This window comes from Malus domestica, chromosome 15 (genome assembly GCF_042453785.1).
Source record: "Malus domestica chromosome 15, GDT2T_hap1".
Taxonomy (NCBI): domain Eukaryota; kingdom Viridiplantae; phylum Streptophyta; class Magnoliopsida; order Rosales; family Rosaceae; genus Malus; species Malus domestica.
Window position 1 is genome coordinate 22437998 of NC_091675.1, and position 23040 is coordinate 22461037.

Below are 23040 nucleotides of genomic sequence, written 5' to 3' on the forward strand. Positions count from 1 at the left end.
GTGCTTCGCCGGGTTGCAGTCGGATGCCAAAAACAGACCAAACACAACTGAAAAAGTAGAGACTTTGCAAACGAAAACAACAAAATAAAAGAAATACCAGTTATTCCTAGTTATACATACTAGGAGGCTACACGATACCACTCTAATGATGAATATGCAACCTCAATACTTGTAATTTAGAAAAAAATCTCAATACATCACTTAATAACGCTTTCATGTCAAACAACTAGCCCTCGTAGTCGCCCTCACCAAACTTGTCCTCCGAATAAAACACTGCTACCACCTGATTGCCACCAAATTTCCGGCCATTCAACCCCGTACGGGCTTTTGTAGAACCCTCAGTATCTGCATACTCCAAAAACACCTGCAAATACAAGGACATTTTCAGCATGTAGAAAGACCAACCCCTGTAAAAACTCAGATTTTCGAGACAAAATGTATTAATAACTAGATTTCAGACACTAACCTTCCCAACACCGGGGGCAAGTTCACCATTTGGTCTTGGACGCGGGATGATGACATTCACTAATGTACCTGCACATCAGTCATAATCAAATAGCTATTAAAAATAGACAACAACACAAATCTTTTGCGAATTCAGTTAGAAGGTTATGGAGGCTTCTGTCTGAATTGTTAGGCCTGATTCTTTATAGCAGAATGTGGGACTACAAAAAAGGCTGTAAAACAGAAAGATAACGACAAAAAAAATGAGAAAATCAATATCGCAATAAACTTTCTAAATTAATCAAAAGAAACCAACAACCAAAAAAAAAAAAGTAGTGCGAGTTAACATTGAGTGATAGTTATTTACCAAACTTTTCGCCTTCAAGCCTCATGTCTTCCAAGATATCATCATACTCAGTATCGTCCCTAAGCTCATCTGCAGTTACTACCTGAGTTAAACATACAACCTTGGTGGCGACAGAACTAGGCGGTTGCAACAACATGAACCTCTGCACAAGAAACAAACACCTCAAGACGTTAAATCTAACCCAGATAAACTAAACTTTCCAAAAATTATTAATTTAAGCCAATTTAAAATATAGTTTAATCTAATTTCACACCTATTAGGGGAAAATTAGCAATTCCACTCATACCTGCAATGCAATTTGCTGCTGTGCATGCAACAGAACACTCTCTTGCTCAGGTTTGGGCTGGTTGGCACCTTGGTTAGCACGCCTAACTGTGAGCGTCTTGTCGCCCATTTTAATGCCGTTCAGTGCTGCACAAGCTATGTCTGTAACTGAAAGATCTTGGTAAACACAAAAGGCATAGCCTTTTGAGTTTCCTGTTTCCCTGTCTTTCACTAAATCAAAACCACGAAGAGGTCCAAAGGATTCAAGTAATTCCTTGATCTGTGCTTCTGTGAAGTAATATGGCAGCCCACCAACAAATATGCGGTCAGGGCCCTCAAGCCCACCAGCAGAACCCGGTGTAAGCCCCACAGCAGCCAGGTTCAGATTGGGATTGGGCTGGCTTGGGCCGAGTGTTGCAGCCAGAGATGGGTTGTAATCGCTAGGTCTCCGCACCTTAACAGGGGCTCCCTGTAGCAATTGTCCGGAAAAAAGAAAGAAAGAAGAGAGAAGAGTCAATACCAAGAAAGTGAACTTAATCCAAAATGCTCAAGTTAATCATGTACTGATCTAAACAAAAGGGAAGAATAGAGTACCTCAAAAATAATTCCATCCAGAGCCATTGCATTGCTAGCCTCTTCAACCGATCTCATCTCCACAAAAGCAAATTTCTTTTCATGGTTTATGTAAACATTGACAACAGCATCTCCTGCAAGAAACAAGTAAACAACAATTCAGCGATCAACTAAAGGGAAGCGACTTTATTATACCAATTTGAGTGCAAAAATCAATATACCTGGGCCGGCAGTGTTCCCTCCAATTGCAGCCATAACTTGGCTGAAAAATGTAGCAACTGACTGCATATGACAGGAAAAACCACATTATCCGCAAGAAAGTGTAAGCTTAAGTACACATTAAAACATAGTGTTCATGCTGAATTAAAGGTAGATGGGAAAAAATAATAAATGGTAAAGGTGAGTTGAGTAAACCTGTTCATTTGCTGTTGGGGGAAGACCTCCAACGTACACCCGTCGGGCATGCCTAGTAGCCTGATAATTATAAATAAAAGAACAATTAATGTCAGCACATGTTACGATTAGGGAGTAGTGGGATATACTGATACAAACTAAAAATAGAATCTCAATCATGCCAACCTGTTGAGTCATCGCCTGAACAGGCATAACTGGAAGGGGTGCAAACTGCTGTGAGAACAAATAAAACATAATATTAGTGAAATAATGCCAGTACCTTAAAATGGTGAAGCTTTCAAATTCACCTAAAATGCCCCTTCCTAATTAGATAAATAGTAATATAACATTTTAAATGTTAAAAAGTTAAACTAGAATTTTTAAAATAAACACCCACTCGTATTTTTAAATTTCAAAATATAAAATTAGTATATATAAATTAAAAAATAAAAATAAACTATAATATAAAAAGGCCAATTGCACATGTGTACAAGTGCGCAAGAAGCTAGTACTAGTGAAACTCAAGCATGCTGGTCGACAAAGGGAAAGAAAGCGACCAAGAGAAAGAGTAAGAGATACCTGACCGGTCGACAAAGGGAACATGTTTGGAAACATCCCCGGAATGGTAGGACTAGTCCCAGGAATTTGCCCTGCAGACAAAATTGGATCACATTGCAGTCATAAGAGAACTACCACATTAAACTTATAAAAATGTTAATGCCAAATGACTCCTCTGCCACTTAATTTTCCATGAAAACTCATTAGGTTTAAGCAATATCCAGGCCTTCAATTTATTTAGTTTAAGGAGATGAAAGAAATACATCATTTACAAGTTCTGGAGGAAATATTTGTAAGACTACCAAAAACGGCAATAGTTGCCGGTTGAAGACGAACAAGATCCATCAAACCGGTGCATTGATTCCTCCTTGTACATAAAAGCTACAGAAGTCGGCTCACACCCATTGTCATCACAGTGGGGCAAGTAGCCCAACATTGCCTTCTTACAACAAAGGACAAGACATAGAAACAAACAAACAAAAACACCAAACACAAGAAAAAACCAAAAGATCTCTCAGTCCCAGAATTATTTCACCAAGTAAACAATAAAAAACTTATAACCCTTCCAGAGACCACAGCTTTATAAAGGCTATGTGCACAAGGGAAGAAACAAAATATTGCTTACCAAAATAACACCATGCAATTGGATATGAACTTTCCACACTAGTCCAACAAAGAGAAAAAGCAGTTACACAGAATATAACAATCCCAAGTCTAGGAGGATAAATGTACCTGCTGCAGCAACAGCAGCACCAGCTAACATTGCAGAAGCAGGAGGTGCCATGTCAAAACCACTGATCCTTTTGCTGCAAGTCATTAGTATTAGGATACCAAGAACAGAGTCAATATAAAAGAGACAACTTAAAGGCACGAGACCAAAAACCTACATTCTGCAAAACGTTGTTATCACAGCTCCACAGAAAAATAATATCGCAAAGTTACGTGTCTCACCCCAAACTTATACCTACATGAAACTCATACACAAAAAATCACTACTACAAATTTCATAGAAGTTGACAGTTCACTACCTACCTAAAATGGTATCTGTACGGATAAATTTGGGGTGAGACAGGCATTCATATATCCAGGGGTGTGGTGGTGAAAAGCGGGGTTCAAATTTGATTATCTACATTCCAAGACAAATGAAACAGAACCACATCTTTCACCACCACACTAGCTAGCTAATGCATAGTCAATCATTAGGAATAAAGACAGCAAATAAACAAAATTAACAACAAGAGTTTGGTTAAAGAGACCCAAAATCAAATAAGGAAAATAAATTTAATGCAAATAACTCATCAACCAAGTGTTTATTCCAAGATACTTGGGATTTGGTGCAAAAATTACGAGTCCTTTGCCAACCTCTCAAGAAGAAAAATACCTTTTTGAACGTGAACGAGAACGTGACCTTGATCTGGATTTGTGCTCAGATCTACCCCTTGAACGAGACCGCGACTTGCGCCTGTGCCTATCCTCTCTGTCTCTGTCATAATCCCTTCGCCTGTAAAATCAATGCATAAATTATAATAGTAATAGGACAAAAAGAATCTCAACGATTTGTTTCTAATACAGAAATTTATAGGATAAGCTTCACCAGACAAATTCGCATAATAGTTAATAGCAGTATAAAAATTCCTAATTGCACAAATTGCATCAAAATCAATTGATATTTACACAACCAAGTTCCTCATCTCCTAACAGAAAATTCATTTAAAGGTAAACAATGGAATCAAATTGGTCATACCTATCAGAGTCCCGGGTACGGTAGTGATCATCGCCGTCGTCGTCCTTATCTCTCCGTCGCTCACTTCTTTCACGATCCCTGTGGCGGTCTCTGTGATGACGATCACGATCCCTGTCTCGGTCCCTTTCTCTTTCTCTATCCCGATTCCTATCCCTCTCCCTAGCCCTATCTCTGTCCCTGTCCTTATCCCTTTCCTTATCCTTGTCCTTGCTTCTCCCCCTGTCCCTGTCCCTGTCCCTATCTCTGTCCTTCTCCTTATCACGCCCTTTATCTCTATCCTTTTCTCTGCTCTTTGAAGATTCTCTCTCATAATCATGATATTCATGCTGCAAAAGAGACGATTAAATCAGCGTAATGTAAAATAAATGATGAAACCAAGCTACTATACACCCTTTTCCGCAAGATACTTCAATATAATTATTTCACCAGAACAAATATGTACATTCTAGTGTTATTAAATATCAAAGTGTCATCCCATCTATAACAGAATACATAACTGCAAGTCTGCAACATTTGAGTATAAGTACAAGAGAATTGTCTACAGCACAATAGCGACACAGCCAGAACATCTTTCACAACGTACATCATCACATCTATACTAGAATGCATAATTGCGACAATTGCGCACATCTATATATATAAAGTGAGAGCCTCAGTTTGTGTATAAGAAATTGTACGCAACTATAAGCATTAAACATCAACAACCAAATAGGCAAGAGACCTAAACCAGTTTAATAAACCCTGACTAACAGAGAATTCTATAAAGAAACCTCGCCATAGAAACCCCCAAACCCCAAAATTCACCAGCTAAAAAGAATTCCATAAAATAGTTATATAAGCACACAAATTCAAAGCAGAAAATGAGTAGATCATACAAAGACAGAAATTCGGATGAAAAAAAAAAAAAAGCCCACGGAAGTCAATATGTTCAAAGAACCCTAATTTAACAACCAATTCGGCTAACCCAACCAAAACCCTAAAACACTCTCATAAACGCAACATCTTTGCATCGATCTTACAATTAAGTAATCGAAAGTAAACAAGAATCTATGGAATCAATCGTATACTTTTGCAACACAAGGCGTACCTGAGATTTGGAATCACTGTAATCGTCGGCACCGCCATGGTTGGCGGCACGAGGTTGAGGAGGGGACCCACCGTCGGCGTAGTTGCCAGGGTCCTCTCCGTTGCCTTCGTACCTTCCTTCGTAGTCCGTCATCATAGGTTTCCGCTACCTCGCAGTTGAAGTCTCGATGTTGCAAACCTACTTGATGTTTGTTTCTCGGGAAAATTGTCTGCGATTATATTGACTCTGAGCGAGCGGTGAGAAATCTAGGGCTGGATAATTGGGCTTTTTCCCCTTTATACAGCTCCAAGTTAAATGGCAGCGAGGGGAAGGGATTACTGAGGGCGGTAAATTTTATTTTTATATTTTTATAATTTTTTTTACTATATGCTGTAGGCAGTAATATTCAGAGACAACCACCTAACGACGAAGCGACGGCGAGGGCAATGACATTACTATTTAAGGAGTGCTATTTTTATTTTATTTTTTCTACACTCTATTCAATTTTTGACTGTCGAATCAAATAAATTGAAAAAATTAATAACCAAAATTAATAAGACTTTTATGACAGGAAAAATTGGCTACGTGAAAAAAAATAAAATCCATACAAATTGGGTCAAATTACAAGGCAAAACAAAAATGTAATACAGCCCAAAAGATGAGGATGGGTTTTACTAAACATCCATAAAATAAAATTTAAAAAAATAAAATATGTATTTCTCCCTACAAAAGGGGGAAGTAATGTGCAAGTATGGTCTCCTATGTTTTCTACGAGACTTGGAAAAAACTGCACAGTTGGGGGGAGAGTTTAAGGGAAAGTGGCAGGAAACATGACCTCCATCTCCCCTACGTAAAAAACTCTAGAGCTTTCCTAGGATGCCTATAAATAGGCACCAGCAACAAGAAGGGGATAGAAAAAGAGAGGAGACTGCAAAAATTAAGAAAGAAATCAAAGAGGTGAACTGCTGCGGAAATTCAAGGAGACAAGAGCAAACAAAGAAGCGGATACACGGCAAAGGAAAGAAACAAAGCATTTAAAGGTACAAATCCCTCCCTCTAAATTTCTTTGTTTGGTTTCTCTCGGTTTTTACAGGAGAAGAAGAAGCATTTTGCATCTTCAACCTTTCTCATTCCCCGAAGCAAAAAAAATAAGAGTAGAGACTCTAAAGAAGCAACCCCAAATCCTTTCCCTCTCTCTCCCGAATTACTCACCGAGACCCACAAAGAAAGCTTGGGAAATCTCTCTCTTCTCTGCTCAGTCGATGGCAGCAAGTGTTGATGCAGCACCAACCATTGATCAACGCCGACGACAAAATCAACCGTTGATCAACGCCGACGACAAAATCCACTGCCAAAACCCAGAAGCCAACGAGGAAGAAGATCTTTATCTATCCTCTCAACCCAATGGTCACAGCGATATCAGGGACCTCCAAGCCGTTAAAACTCACACCCCAAACCTCCAGTCTCCAGCAGTGTAGCACCCACGACTGCAACAATTCCATCTCCCTCATCTCTGCCCAGCTAAATATCGCCTCGTCTCAAAGGGAAGAAGAAGAATTTCAGTAAAGCATGTTAAAAAGAATGGAAACCAGCAGCAAGCATTGAACCCTACGGCAAAGAAAGTCGTCGTTGATCTTCCCCAGAGTCCGTATGAAACCAAAACTGAAAACAACGGTCGACGATATTAAGCCTTATGTGATGGGATCTAAAGAGAGCAACAATATCAGCAACCATGGATGAGAATCTCGCAGCACCAATCGTCGATCAACGCCGACGTCAAAAGTCCAGCCACAAGTCAACAAACCAAACCTAGCATCGTTCGCCTACAGTAGTCAGATTCGCCAACAATGCAAATGATGGTTTCGAACAGGGCAGCAGTGGTATCTTCGCATTCAGAATCTCCACAACCTAGCCCTGACTCCATAAATTGCTAGAGAAGATGGAACGAAATAAAATCCCTTGCAGCCTAATAAACCGCAACAAAACCACCACATCTCTCTACAGCTGCGACGATATACAATGGAGATTTCAGCAAAAACATGCTGATTGGATTCAACCTAATTTCAAAAAGAAGAACCAGTCACATGGGTGCCTAAAAGTTTGGAAGTTTGATTTGCATGGAGGAATGGGTGCCTAAAGAAGTTTGGAAGTATGACTTGCATAGAGAAACAAATGCCAACCCATTATGCCTAGTGTCTCTCTCACATGTTGATTGTTGCTCCAAGTGTTAAGACATGTTGCTGCTTCAAAGATTTAAGATACGCTGCTGCTGTTTTCTTATCATCGAAGTCTCTGGAGCTTTCATAAGTTCCATGAGGAATGCAAATAGCACGTGATAAAGAGAGTAAACAAATGGGGATGCCATGCATGCAATTCCCTAGAAAAAGGACAAAATATTATTAGAAAATGTGAAAAATGGCAAATCATGATCGTCATCACCATGAGGAAAGCCACTTAGGTGGCACTGAAGTTCAAGGATTTAAATAAAAGGGCATTCTTTTTTTGTTTAATGCACCAAAAGGCAAAGCCTTTATTTATCCTTGGTGCTTCGGCTGAGCACCGAAATCATGGAGAGCAAAAGAAGGCCACTTCCCCATCTAAATTATAGGCTTTATTTAGAATTGAAGTATGGGGACAAACTGACAAAGGTCCCAGAAAAAAGCAAGGAAAAATGGGCAACCCCATCTCATCGACAGCAAATGAAAAAAGTGAATAAAGGCTAAGTTTGCTCACGTGGAGAAGAATAGAGGGTATTGAAATTGGGAGTCCAGTCTGCACCTCACGTGGGTGTTGAACTTTGAAGGCATTAAAAAAGAAGAGTAAAGCTTGCTGTCCAAATGGGTTTAAAATCCCATGTTAAAATAGTTGAAAGTTCAAAGGGAAGAAAATAAAAAAAGTGGGGTGACTTTATCCTTTGTGGAAGTCTCATTTTCTGTCTTCAAAGCTACTTAAAGAGAAGACAAATTAAAGTCCTATTGCACAAAGTCTATTAGGCGATTACCAAAGGTCATATATATGGGTTTTAAATAGATCCAATTGGCTTCTCATTTTACCAAGTCTGAACACAAGTCTACAAATCCAAATCAAATATTTTACGAACTACGCCGGTTTGATTTCGTTAAGGATACGTAGGTAGTCTGATATCAAATTTTAGAGGCAACCAAGAAATCAAGATGAATCCCTGGTTTATATAAACTAAATTCACTTCTGCAACTTTAACCAAGTAATTACAAATTCTACGAAAAGTAAAAAAGAAGTCTAGAAGCACAATTCCTAGATTTACAATTAATATATGTTGCTCATGCAACGAAGCCGAAGAAAAGCCTCAAATGGCATGAAGCCGCTTCAAATGGCATAAAGCCAGTTCAAATTACAAAGGGCATGAACCCGTAACAAGACTCAAATGGTACGAAGCCGTATCAAGTATCAAATAGCACAAAGCCGTATCAAGAATTAAAGAGCATGAAGCCGTAACAAGACTCAAATGGCATGAAGCCACGTCCTTGCTCCTCGCCTGCATGAGCTAAAACTGCACAAGGCATCAATAGCTCCAAAGGCTCAAAGTTCTCACCCGCACGAGCTAAAACTGCACAAGACGTCAAAAGCTCCTAGTGACTCAAAGTCCCTGCCTATAAAAGCCTAAACTGCATAAGGCATCAAATGCTCATTGCCCGCACGAGCTGAAACTGCACAAGGCATCAAACTCCAACAAAGATATAAAGAACTACGAGTGACTTGATCCCTCAACGAGGGTACGTAGGCAATCTAGGGCTCTACCTAGATACAGTCACAAAATCAAATAAACACTCAAATCCCCAAGTTACGATTTATTCATATTAGAATCAAAGGGTATTCCCTTCCCAAAAGAAGGGTTGTAATTAATAGGCGCGTAGCCTAGAATGGGTTGAACTCAAATTAATAAAACCCTCTTCAAAAAATGAACAAGGGTGTAATTGTGTTGAGTGAATTATTTGTTTACATATTATGTACAATTTTTGCTCAACACTATTTACAAATATCTTGTTTTATTTTATTTTTTTTATGTTTTATTGATCTTATCCTCCATGTATCATTATCGCATTAGATTTTCGATGATATTTTGATATTTTCAACCATTCTCGTCACACAACGTTTCATTATCCATTAATAGTATAGACTCATATTTTATATAAGGTTCTCGACTATTCACCTAGCGCCACTTCTCTTTATCCAATCTTTTGATTTCCGCATATTTCTCCATATGGAAAAGGATCCGGCGCGGTCAAAAATCATTTAAAATTTAAAATTCAAATATGAATAGTACCTAACGAAAACTGATCACACGATGTACGATGAACGGACACAATTGCAAGATTCTTAGGATCCATATAAACCCTGCAGCCCAACCATGATAAGCTCATATTTATATATATTTTACATCAAATTCACTTGTCTTTTCTTAGTTAGTTCCTTATATTTTTGAGCTATTTACTTTGTTTTTGTGTTTTGTGGGATTTGTCAAGCAAATAAAAGAAAAATAGCACAAGTAGGATTTTTAGTAACAAATTCGTCAAAACTGCATGTGCAGATCAGCTGACTTTGGAAGCAAGTTACGAACAGCTCAGAATGAATTAGAGAATGAACCTTATATGCTTGGAAAGCTACGGATGTCTATTTTCTGGAGCATTTCACGGATTGCTAATATCATTTTACTAGAAGAAGTTATGGCCGTTTTAACACTGAAAGGTTACCAAGAGGCTGAGCAGTTTGTAACTGCAAAGAAAGCAATAAACCCAATAAATCTAACATCCAAAACTGATGCAGCCAAGAACAAGTCAGCTGACACCTATTCAAATATCAGAGGAAATGGAATTAAAAATGAGGATTAAGAGGGAGTAATTGGCATAAAGGCTACCTAAAGTGTTACAATTGTTTTACCACATTTCCTCTCACTTATTGTCATCACTAAATGGCTATTAGTGGGTGAGTTAAGGAGAAGAAAATAATGCAGCAAGAATTAGTTTAAAAGCAGCATTAGGGAAGGAAGGAAGAGAGGAGGATGCCTCGGTCGATTTCTTTCGGTTCTATCTTCTCAAACTCATGTCTATCTTTTGTTTTTATTTAAGGATTGTGTGTAACTAATTTTTTAGTAGTTAGGGGCTGTTTTGAAGCCCTGAATATGATTGCAAGTTTGTTATGACATTTCGTTGAATTACTTTTATGAATGGATGAAAATTGGTTCACTACTTGTCTCATTGATGAATTCTTTATTTGTTTTCTATGGATGCATACGTAGTAAGCATATCTAGGATTCTAATGCTATGAATATGTGTGTGCCTTCCCTTGTCGAATGAAGACCTACATATATTCTAAAGTAGTACTTGTTAATTGCGATTAACATGTGAACCAATTTCTAGGATAAGTAATACAACGCCAATACTTACGATGCCTTGTGATGACTCAAACTCTTTTCGTTCTTAATGATTTCTACTTGTTAAATCTATGAACACGCCATTCTAGATTGCATGCTAGGGACTAAGTTAAGTTGAAAACGTTATTCTCTTAACATACTACGTAAGAAAGAGTAATAGGTTGAGTTCTAACATTGAGCCAACTTGAGCATCTTCATCCGGAAATAAAAGAAATTTGAATGAAACATAAAATGTTTGCATGATTATTTGGTGGTGGATAGCAATACCCTTAACTCGTTTTTCTTAATTTGTGAACTACTTAATATCTGTTTCTGTCCTGTTTTTGTTCGATTTAATTTAAATAGCAAATCAACTCCAAAAATCCCAAAAGTTTGTGTGAGTGTAGCTCTTTGTGTCTAGTATCTGCATATAAAATTTCGTAGAATTTAGATAAGTGTAAGTCGGTCTAATAATTATTTTTCGGTGGCTGGTCAGTAGGGACAACAACCAGTTTTTGTGACATTTTAAGTAGTTAGATAAAACAATCTTATGCGGGAAAGACCCTTATTTTCATATGCTACAATTGACAAATCTTATTATTAATAAGGAAAATCAATAGGACATTTGTGTGCTACTTTATGGTGTGCTTTTAATCCTACCAAACCACATCATGTTATTTCATCAATATCTAACTTGAGGAGGTTGTTAGTTTATTAATTCATGTGGCATCTTCTAATTGGTTTTGTGGGTTCCACATCGCGGCCATGTCAGCACACTAATGAATTTTTTAATGGAGTTGGATGATAAGAACAACATTGATGACCGAAGCAAAAAATAAGGGATGAAATTGATGAGTTTGGAACATAAAAGACCAAATTGATGAGTTGACAAAACGTTAAGGAATCATTTGTGATAAAAAAAAATTCCAAAACAATGGCATAGGAGTGGGCACAACATAGGTTTGGTTTTGTTTTTAAAAAATTAGGATCAGCCTCGCCCTACTCTGTTTCATTTTCAAATGGGTACGCCCTGACCCTTCCAATTTTAGGCTCGGCTTGGAGCCCAGCCCATTTGGTTCTTACGGGTCCATGTGTCCTTTTTTTTTAAAGGAAAATAACCAAAAGGACTTGAAAAGTTTAACTTTTAACCAAAAACCAAATTGAAAGTTTATTTAGTGGTTAGTACAAAGCCCATATTTATATCAACCCATATACAATAGCCTAGATTAAATAACATGGTGATTTGTCAATTTTATCCCTAACGGATGTGGTTAACCTAATTTAACTATTTTTTTTAGATTAGTCAGTTTGGGGTTAGCCGAACCTATAAACTAATTGAATTTTTATTTTTGCAGACCAGTTTCAGAGAGATTTTCAATTTTTTATGAATCTGGTTGAGTGGTTTGAGTAATGCTTGCCGACGAATGTTGAGAGCGCATTTTGAAATCGTGATCGCCATTGTTCTTCGTCCCTGTTAGGGGGATTTTTTCGAAATAAACCTTTGTTTCATAACAGATTCGCAGTGGTTGCATATTTTGAAATTCTATCGAATCGTTGTCATCGGTGCTGTTCGTTGTGCTTGAATATTTTAACTAGAGTGATCATCTTTCATATTTGGTTAGATTTTCGTTTGGAGGTAATCGACATTGTTTTTGCAGTTTTGTATTCGATTTTGAATTCGATTTTTTTAATTCAAATTTGATTTTGAATTCGTTTTTGCATGTTATGCTTCGCTTTTTATTTGACTTTATATATTATTGTTGATTTGTTTTCATATTAGCAGATTGATTCTAGTTTGTGAAATTTTCTGTTAAGAGTTTCTTATTTCGAAGAATCTCAAGTAAGTTTTGATTTTTTTTTATTGGAATTCGATTTTGAATTCGTTTTTGCATGTAATATGCTTAGCTTTTTATTTGACTCATATATTGTTGTTGATTTGTGTTGATGCACAAAACCGGAAGGTCTTGGAACAACATAAATCCGACTGTGAATCTGCAAGAAAGTGAATAACACAAGATGTATCGTGGTTCACCCCAATGTTTGGGCTACGTCCACACTGATGTTGATATTGTTTCACTTTGAATGGTGAATATACAAGATGGCTAGAGATAGTGTGCTCTCTAGCCTATTTTCTGTGTTTGCCCTCTCTAAGATGTTTTCTCTCTTCCCATGACCTAAACCTTCACCTCCCCTAATGAGGAGAGTGGGGAGTCCTTTTATAGAATAAGGGCTCCTCACTTATTACATATTTGCTCCTTCATTTATTACATATTTACATTTGAGTCCCCTGAGTTTTTATACGAGGTCTAAATACGGAGGCCTTAAATATGGTACAAAGGAGTTTTTTGGCTAGAGACTTGAAATTCAGTCCATGTGTGGGCCGAAGTAACTAGATGTCGTCTAGAACTGATACTCGATATAAGGCGGTGCTTAATGTGAAATGATGCTCAACTAGAAATAGCACATGTTGCGAGGCTGCTTGGCTTGTGCCTTATATTGCCTTGGTTGGCTCGGCTTGTAGCGTTAAAGGTGAGGGAGTCCCTTTTATAGAATAAGGGCTCGCTCCTCAATACATAAATGATGAGCTAGAGTTGATGCTCACAGTGAGGCGGTTGCTCAGCAGACGGCGATACTCTCTAATAATGGTGAGGGGGTCATTTTTATAGAATAATGGCTCGCTCTTCAATACATAAGTGATGGGTTAAGAGTGATGCTCGCGGCGAGGTGGTTGCTCAGCTGGCGGCGATGCTCTCTAATGAAGGTGAGGGAGTCCCTTTTATAGAATAAGGGTTTGCTCCTCAATACATAAGTGATGGGCTAAGAATCTCTCTCTAATGAAGGTGAGGGAGTCCCTTTTATAAAATAAGGGTTCGTTCCTCAATACATGAATAATGGGTGTTCTCTAATGAAAGTGAGGGAGTCCCTTTTATAGAATAAGGGTTCGCTCCTCAGTACATAAATAATGGGCTAAGTCCCTCAAGTATTTTTCATGAGGCCCAATTGTGGAAGCCCAATATATAGTACATAGTGTAGTCCCCCAAGTCTTCAGTCAATAGAGTATGTTGGCTGGAGACTTCAAATTCAATCCATGTATGAGCCGAAGTGGCGGTTGTTCGGAGGTGGTATTTGTATATCATGCACTGAAGCTTTGTAGGTGAAGCTTTGAAAGTAAAGCTTTGAAGCTGGAGCTTTTGTAAATGAAGCTTTCGAAGCTGGAGCTCTGTAAATGAAGCTTTCGAAGTTGGAGCTCTTGTAAATAAAGCTTTCGAAGCTGTAACTCTGTAAATGAAGCCTTCGAAACTAATTAACATGAGTGATGCTCATGGATGTTGACATGAGTGATGCTCATGAATGTTGACATGAGTGATGCTCATGAATGTTTATGTATGATTGACATGAGTGATGCTCATGTATAATTTTGGAATACTGGATATACTTTTGATCACCTGGTTGGTGATAGTAGCAGCATGCTGCCGAATAATTTTGGAATACTGGACGTACTTTCGATCATCTGGTTGGTGATAATAACGGTAGGCTGCCGAATAATTTTGGAGTACTAGACGTACTTTTGATCACCTGGTTAGTGATAATAGCAGCAGGTTGCCGAATAATTTTGGAGTACTGGACGTACTTTTGATCACCTGGTTGGTGATAATAGAGAGTAAACCTTAAGTGGATGGGTGGAGGTTTGAGTTTGAAGCCATAGGGCCTGGCTCTTTTGGGCATATGGGCATTCGCCCTCCACATAACATTACAGCCCACTATTTTGGGTTTACCGACATTTTGCCCTTTTTTTTTTGGCATGCTACATTCTTTACACATCAGTATAACTATATAATAATTGCTCCAGTTTGCAGAAGACAACTTAATAAAATACAGTGGGTATGGGCTGTAAAGATAAGAGTCTTATCTTTATGGTTGTTTTCCATGAGTGCGCATGTATGACTGAGTCACAAATATGAGAAAAGTAAAGTAAAGCTATTTTCTTTACTTTGCTTTACTTTGCAGATGGCAAACAAAAGTAAAGTAAAGCTCTTTTCTTTACTTTACTTTACTTTACTTTGCTTTACTTTGTAGATTGCAGATGGCACTGCCAGACCAGACGGTCAGGGATTTGTTCGTAGAGACCGTGAAACAAGAACCTGGCAAGCGTGTTAGCAACCTCTCTGGATGCCTCGGTCCTCCTTAACTCGATCAGTCTCATACCCACCCATATAGTTGACTCAGCTGCTCAACACTCAGCAATAGCATCCACACTTCTGAAGCGAACGAGCTTCTCTGCAATAAAATCTCAAGTAAGTTTTGATTTGTTTTTTTTTAATTTTTTTAATTTTTTTAATTTTTTTTTTATTTTTTTTAATTTTTATATTGTATGTAAATCTTGATTTTGTTTTCCTTTTTCAAAAATTTATTATGAATTAATTCGTGTTCATCACATTTGATGTTGTTACCATTTTTCAGAAATAATGTTCTTTTTTTATGAAACAGTGGATATTTCAGTTTATTTTTTGTTTTTGTGATTGTTGTGTTTTATAACTAGTGTAATTTTTGTTCACTTTATATGTATATTGTTTAACTAATAGGTGTTCATCACATTTGATGTTTATAAAATTTTTCAGAAATAATGTTCTTTTTGTCTATGAAACAGTGGATATTTCAGTTTACTTTTTTGTTTTTGTGATTATTGTGTTTTATAAATAGTGTAATTTTTGTTCACTTTATATGTATATTGTTTAACTAATAGGTGTTCATCACATTTGATGTTTATAACATTTTTCAGAAATAGTGTTTTTTTTTTGTTTATGAAATAGTGGATATTTCAGTTTACTTTTTGTTTTTTTTTTTGTTTCTTTTTGTGATTGTTGTGTTTTATAAATAGTGTAATTTTTGTTCACTTTGTATGTATATTGTTTAACTAATAAGTGTTCATCACGTTTTATGTTTTTAACATTTTTCAGAAATAGTGTTCTTTTTTTACCAAACAGTGGATATTTCAGTTTACTTTTTGTTTTTTTTTTTTTTGTGATTGTTGTGTTTTATAAATAGTGTTCTTTTTGTTCACTTTATATGCATATTGTTTAACTATTAGATACTGATTTGTTTTACAAAGATTGGAATTTAGATTTGCAACAAATTAATAAACAGTTATGGAGAATGGCAAACTAGCTCAGTTTACATATGGTGGTTTATGCGTTGTTAGTTCTATTTCATGAACTTCTACCTTCAATCAGATTTGCATTGATCTTTGTTCTAGGTTTAGGGTTTGAGAGTCGGTTGTTTTGAGTTGCGATATGGTTTGAATGAAAATCCTAATTGCGTGTTAGATTGTGGTGCCGATGTTCTGAACATGCTGATGGTTCTTGATGTTGTTGGGAAATCGATTGTAGAGATATTAGTTATAGATAAATGTGATGGTCCCATAGTTCAGTTACCTACGGAAAACACATATTCTTCTTGCCGTACATTAGACTCTATGATTGTTTATAGTGAAAATGATCATTTAGGAAAGTATGGTTCTTACGGTGTGCACAATTATATGTCATGTGAATGAGACAATTACATAGAATCTGAGGGGCAAGTCTTTAGGGAAGGTTGTGTTGATTTCCGAGATAAGTTGAAGAAGTTTTCTGTTGAATGTGGTTTTGATTTGAAGTATTTGAAGAATGATAAGAATCGCATTAGTGCGGAGTGTTCTAGGAAGGAATCTGATGGTTGTCTTTGGCGTGTGTATGCATCCAAGTATGATATTAATGACTTTTTTGTTATTCAGAAGTTGCATAATATACATACATGCAAAGGTATGATTCGAAAAAAGAAAAACAAAGTTATTAGACGACAGTTTGTTGCTTCTCTCATCTAGGATAAGGTTTAGTCAAATCCTCTTATTAAACCAAAGGAGATCATTTCAAACTTAAAACAGTTTTATGGATTAGATATTGATTGTTCTACTGCATATTTTGGCAAACAGATGGCAGTTTTTGAGTTAAATGGTAATGATGTTGATACTTACAAGTTCTTGCCTTGGTATGTTGAATCTGCTCGTTCAAGCAATCATGGATCTGTTTTTGAGCTTGAAGTTGTACCGAAGAGCAATAGATTTCTTCGTTTGTTTATTCCTTATGATGCATGGATAAAAGGTTTCATGTTTTGTCGCCCGATGTTATTCATTGATGGTACTTTTATCAAGAGCAAATACAAGGGAATACTTCTGTCTTGTTGTGCAAAAAATGGTAACGATGGTGAGTTAATAATTTTCGACTTTTATATTGGATATTGTTTGTTTTTGTTTTCTTACTGTGCAAAAGAAACATATCCAAAACTAGTTTAAGAAATAGTTCAATCTGTCTCATAAATAGGTGATAGTTTGACTGTATCTTTTTTTTTTTTTTTTTTTTGTGCATTGGTCTTTGATTTTATGTTCAAATAAAGAAAAAAAGGTTGCAGAAGTAGTTCAAATAGAGTATACTAAATAGTTCAATTACAGTTTCATAAGTAGTTGACATTTGACAGTGCATTTTCATTTATGTTATGTAGAGATTTTTTAGGTTGCTTATGCTATTGTTGATTCAGAAAAGATAGCAAATTTGGGATGGTTATTGACAATATTATCTGATATATTGAGGCCTTAAGAGAGGGTGATCACATTTATGTCGGATAGACATGATGATATTTTGAAGAGCATTCGAGAATTCTTTCCCAAGTGTCCACATTCATTTTGTATTGTTCATTTGAAACAGACTGTGAGTACTTTATTTCCAAATACTGCTGGTGAAGGACTAAAGAAGAAAATAATGAATCTATTGGCAAATTGTGTGTACGCATGTACCCCATCTAATTTTGATGATTGCATGGCGGAATTCAAGGATAATGGGCAAGGGCATATGAAGAATTTTTTGTGTGATTTGCCAAAAGAGAACTATGTTATTGCTCATTTTCCTGGTAAGAGATGTGGATCGATGAGCAATGCACTTTTAGAATCTTTTAACACCATGATGTCGAATAGTTGTTGTATGCCACTTATGGATCTTCTTGAAGACATTAGAGTTAGGTTGATGGGTAGTATGGCTAAGAAAAGAATATTTGGTCAGAAAATTCATACGATTTTGTGTCCACAAAAAAAAAAGATGAAGTTGATGTTGAAGGAGGGCATGCATTAGAGGATTAGTCGTTCTGATGCGGATGTTTTTGAAGTTAAGACGGAGTGGAATAGGTTTGTTGTTTGTCTGGATAATAGGACATGTTCTTGTGTGCAATGGCAGCATAATTGTTTCCCATGTTCTCATGCTTTGCAGGTGTTGCAACATGATAATCGTGATGTTTTTTATTACGTTGATGATTACTGGAAATCAAGCTTTTATCGGAAAACATATCAATTTGTCAGGCATCCATTTTCAAATTTGGAAAAGTCGAATGTTGATACTATCATAAATGGTGTGAAGCCTCCAATTACAAAGATTCCATCTGGAATACCAAAGAAAACTAGGATCAAATCTGCTGAGGAAATCAGTGGGAGTAAAAAGACTGTCATTTGTAGTATGTGTGGTTGTTTGGGACATAACAAGGTTTCATGTAAAGTTGTTATACAAGAGGATTGATTTTTTTTTCTTTTTTGTTTTGAGAGATGGGAGTTTTTGGTGATATGTAACAGATTTTCATTTTGGATATATTTTTTTTTATTTTGTTTCAATTGGTGTTTGGGAGTATGTAATTGTTGATTTGGAATTATGTTTGAGTAATAAATATGAATTCAATGTTTTAGTATTTCCAGTTTTATGAAACAATATGTTGAGTTTGATAAACAGTGAATACATATCTAAGTTTATGGCTTTGTGGTTTAAATATCTGTTTTGTAGGTTGTATGTAAGTTTGTGTGTTGCATTTAAAGTTTTAAAGTGAATGCAAGGCCTTTTGTAGGAGGCAAGTATGTTGGCTTTCATTCTTGATCTAGTTAATATTCCATTTTAGGTAAGAGAAAATGAAAAAAAACCACACTACTTATCAAAGTGAAGTAGAAAACTACACTTTGTTACCAAAGCAAACTGAATTATATATCAAAATGAATTATTTATGACAGTGAACTAGAAAACCACTTTTTTACCAAAGCAAACTGAACTAGAAAACCATACTTTTTTAACAAAGCAAATTGAAATATTTATCAAAATAAATTAAAATTTAGATTAAGTCATGAAACATATTTATATATATATATATTTATTTATTTATATTTACGTATATTTATTTATATTTATTTATATTTATTTATTTATATATATTTATATATATATATATTTATTTATTTATTTATTTATTTATATATATTTATTTATATATATATATTTATTTATTTATATATATATATTTTTATATATTTATATATAGAGTTGTGTTAAACATATTTGACAATGACATTTGTAAATCATAGCAAAAGTAAGCTTGAATATGTAAGTATTGCTTCAGTTTAGATCAATACTTTCCACCATCTATCAGATTTTCATCTTGAACCTTAAAAAGTACATCCGCATCAAAATTACATATAATGCGTATTTTTTTTATTTTTTATTCTAATGTCCAATGCATGTGAGTTGTTGTGAGATTTCGATATATGCTTCTTGTTCCTTTGTCCAGCTGAAATCATGGTTCATCAAAACCCACGAGGATATCTTTCCTTGCTTTCATTACTTGATACGTCCTGGAACCTTCCGGTTAGTTGATAGTTGGTCAATAAAGCTCATTATGTATAAGCCGCAATCTAATCTGATTTACAAAGAAATTCATGGAATGATTATGAGTATTAAAATGAAATGAAGTGTGTGGTACAAACTATTTCTATAACTGTATCAAATTATTCATATTTTTTCTGAAACTGCAGTAAGCACAAACTATACATATATAAAACTAAAATGCTTTTAATTTTATAATGTACGATGTTGGTTTCTGTTGTGCACAGGTTTTGTCTTCTTTGACTTGGAATTTAAAGTCACTTTTAATGGAATTGATTTCCTTCATTGTGGTTTGAGTTGAATCCATAGCATTTGAATTGCTTGTTGATTTTCTTGCTTTATCGAGCCAATATTGAACAAAGTGGCCCTGCAAAAATTTATAATGTAATAATAAGATTCTTGTTTTCTATAAATATGACAGAGTTTTTGGTTGTGCGTTTTTGCTTACCACTATTGACGCATTTTCCCAGTAGCAATCAAAGTTTAGATCTTCATCTGTTGTGCTTTGTCGAAGAGAATTGTAGTGAATCATTTCTGCATTTTTTGTGTCCAAAACTAATAAGGAGAAATGATTGTAATGAAACAATCGGAAGAAAATCTTTGATACTTTTCCATATTGGTCCATCAATTGGTTGTAGAGCATTTCTTTGTTTCGCAGAGTTGTTTCAATGCTTTGTTCATTGATGTTGTGCTGTTGAAAATGAAAATCATCTAAAATCATAATTACAGATTAATTGTTCTAATTTTTATATGTATATGTAAATATTTTTTGCAGAATATTAGTTGTTTTGTTTGCTCACAAAGATTGTTGTGGAGACATAGAAGTTCATTTGTTTCGTGATGTTCTCTTTTTCTCTTTTCAAGTAGCAGAAAGAATCAACAATCTGAGTTTATGTAGGTCTATTTGTCATCAAATTGTGCAGGTTTTCTTTCAACACCATTATTCTGTAATAGTTGAAATTTGTAGTTTCAGCTGTCCAATATTCATCGCTGCAGGACAGTGCAAAAGTATTAGTTATACAATAATTCGTCAGTGCTTGTAAAGTTATGGGAGTGAAAAAACTTCAGTTAAGAGTTTTTTTTTTGTATTACTTACATGTTGTATGTTGACCATAATTGAGTTATTCTTCTTCTATCATCTGGTTTCAGCATCTTGTACACTTGAAGTTGTGTTTAATTCACATTGTTATCTATGTGATTTGTTGCTGGAAGGTTATCTAGTTATGAAAAAAGGCTCATCTTTTAAATCTAGGTTGAATGATGAAATTTCACCCAAGACTTTCTTTCTGTTTTTTGTTGTTGACTTTGTTACTTTTTGGCTAAATGTTTGCTTTTTGACTTGTAGATCATTATTGTTGAGAGCATTGTTACTTTTTAGAGCTCAATATATGTTTCTTGTTCTCTTTCTTTTGCCATTGGTGAAACATTTTTGTCCGGCAATGTGTCAAATCTGTCACTATGCTCATTTGTTTGTTGTATTGCCTCTTTTTGCACTATTCATTCTTCAATTTGTTGCTTGTTTGATTCTGAAATTGATTTGGCATTTTCCTTTTTCTTTCTCTTTGAAACTGGTTTGTCATTTTCCTTTTTCTTTCTCTTGATTGTTGTTGGTGGTTGGAGTGTTTGGCATCTTTTCTTCTGCATCTTTGATTCACAATTGTTCGGTTCTTTAGGTTGTGTCTCCCTGTTCCTCTTCCTTTATAGTGGTTTTTTTTTTTTGCACCTTTTTCTTTGCACTTTGCATTGGTTCTCCAACTTCTTCTTCAGTAGTGGTGTCAATCTGTAGATGAATTGTCTCCTTCTTTATACATGATAAGTTTTGTACTTCTCCAAGCATTTTCCTTTGTTCTGTCTTCTTTGTTGTTTTGGATATCATTTTGACATTGGCTTTGGTTGAGTTTGACATTTGTACAATTATTCTAACTGAAATCATCTGTCAATATAGTTTTTATTAGAATGCAACTTGATTGTAAACAAATAAAAATCAGTATGAGTACACAATTATATCTTAAACATACCAAGGTGAATTACTATTTATGGAAATAGAAAACATTTTTATAACTGTATAAATCTTTATAAGATTTAACTAAATAAATTAGAAATAAAAATGTACAATAGTAGGTGTATTATGTGTAAGATCTGGAAAAATTGCAATACTATTTATAAATGAAGCAATTGTAAACTGTTTCGTAAACACTGTTTATTAAACTTTAAAAAACACAAACTATTTACTAAATGTACAAATTATTAACAGACAATAACACTAGTTCGTGTAATAGCGTAATATATGTTTATACTTGTTCGTGAATGCATCCCAGATTTTACTATTTCCGTACATTTCAATTCTATTTACAGATGAAGCAAATTGTAAACTATTTCGTAAACAGTGTTTATTAAACATAAAAATCGTGAACTATTTTACTCAAATGTAAAAATTACAAACAGAGAATCACACTAGTTCGTGTAATAGCATAATGTATGTTTATATATTGAACAATTAGCTAGTAAATAGTCTTTTTTGGGTGGATCTGTGATGGATTCATACTGAGAGTAAATAACAAAATAGATTTAAGCAAATAGTATAATCTGGGTTTTGTTTAAGTTGATGCATGTTATTCTATATGCTTGATTCCAGTAGATGTTAGTTATATAAACAATGAACCGTATGATTTTCTGCGACCAAGTTGCTTAGCAAAGTTGAAATTTGCATGAATTCGTCCGTAAAAGAACTGGAATGATGTACGAAATCGGGAAATGAGGATGGATGATTTGAGCTGGGGGCTAGGTTTCTGGTTTTTTTTTTTATAGTGCATGTAGTTTCTTCATCATGAATGGCTTATCTGTGCGTGAAAATTGGAGTTGGTGTTAGGGAGAGAAAGTGAAGTTAGTGCGAGAGTGAAATGATGATTTTTGCTGGGCGTTAATTATGCATTAAGGATGGGAAATTTGGGTGCTGATTTGGAACTGGGAAAAAAAAAACTATTATTTTTCATTTTTTAGATATATTGTGTACATGTATTTCAGAAACAGTTTAAGTTATCTAGTTTTTTGTTTTGCATAAATTTATCTAATTTGGTAACTATATTTTTTGGATAATAAAATGGAACTTTAACAAAAAGGAAGTGTCAAAATGTAAGCATGTGAAATTTTTTAATATAGTTCTCATTCTTATAAGTTATAACTCAAAGAATCAAGTATGTGAAGTTGATTGGTTTCATACTAAACTTTACTTCTTTTTCATTTTTACATGGTTTCTTTAGATGAGTAATGGTGTTAGGCCCCCTAGGGCAAAAAAAATTATAAAATGTACGCAAATATGGGATGGGCACCAGCATACAAGCCTACCTAAACTCGAGGTTTTGTATGTAGATACAAGCCTACCTGAGCTCGAGGTTTTGTATGTAGATATACATTGATATAAAATGTAATTTGTAAAACTCATGCTAATGTAATAAAATCCTCATCAAGAATGTCATCATATTGACCAAGTTTATTTTGTCGTCTTTTGTCTTCAAGTATCTT

The 23040-nt window shown here is 35.2% G+C and overlaps 1 protein-coding gene across 9 annotated transcripts; it reads right to left on the reverse strand.

Annotated features, from left to right (window-relative positions):
* Window positions 1-63: 63 nt before the first annotated feature.
* Window positions 64-5837, reverse strand: LOC103401181 (splicing factor U2af large subunit A). Of its 9 annotated transcripts, none has more exons than XR_011575807.1 (13): window positions 5431-5736; window positions 4344-4669; window positions 3981-4100; window positions 3332-3405; window positions 2621-2691; window positions 2228-2272; window positions 2063-2122; window positions 1870-1930; window positions 1670-1782; window positions 1098-1544; window positions 812-953; window positions 467-677; window positions 64-364 (listed from the first exon to the last, which is right to left on the reverse strand). XR_011575807.1 is itself a non-coding variant. In XM_008339903.4 (13 exons), the coding sequence occupies exons 1-13, from the start codon at window positions 5563-5565 to the stop codon at window positions 227-229; spliced, it is 1803 nt and encodes a 600-aa protein (XP_008338125.1). In that variant the 5' UTR covers window positions 5566-5837; the 3' UTR covers window positions 64-226. The 9 variants fall into 9 exon arrangements, 7 of the variants coding, with proteins under 7 accessions (XP_008338125.1, XP_008338126.1, XP_008338129.1 ...); XR_003769441.2 differs by having other exon boundaries at window positions 2228-2275; XM_008339903.4 differs by having other exon boundaries at window positions 467-534; window positions 2228-2275; window positions 5431-5837.
* Window positions 5838-23040: the final 17203 nt, after the last annotated feature.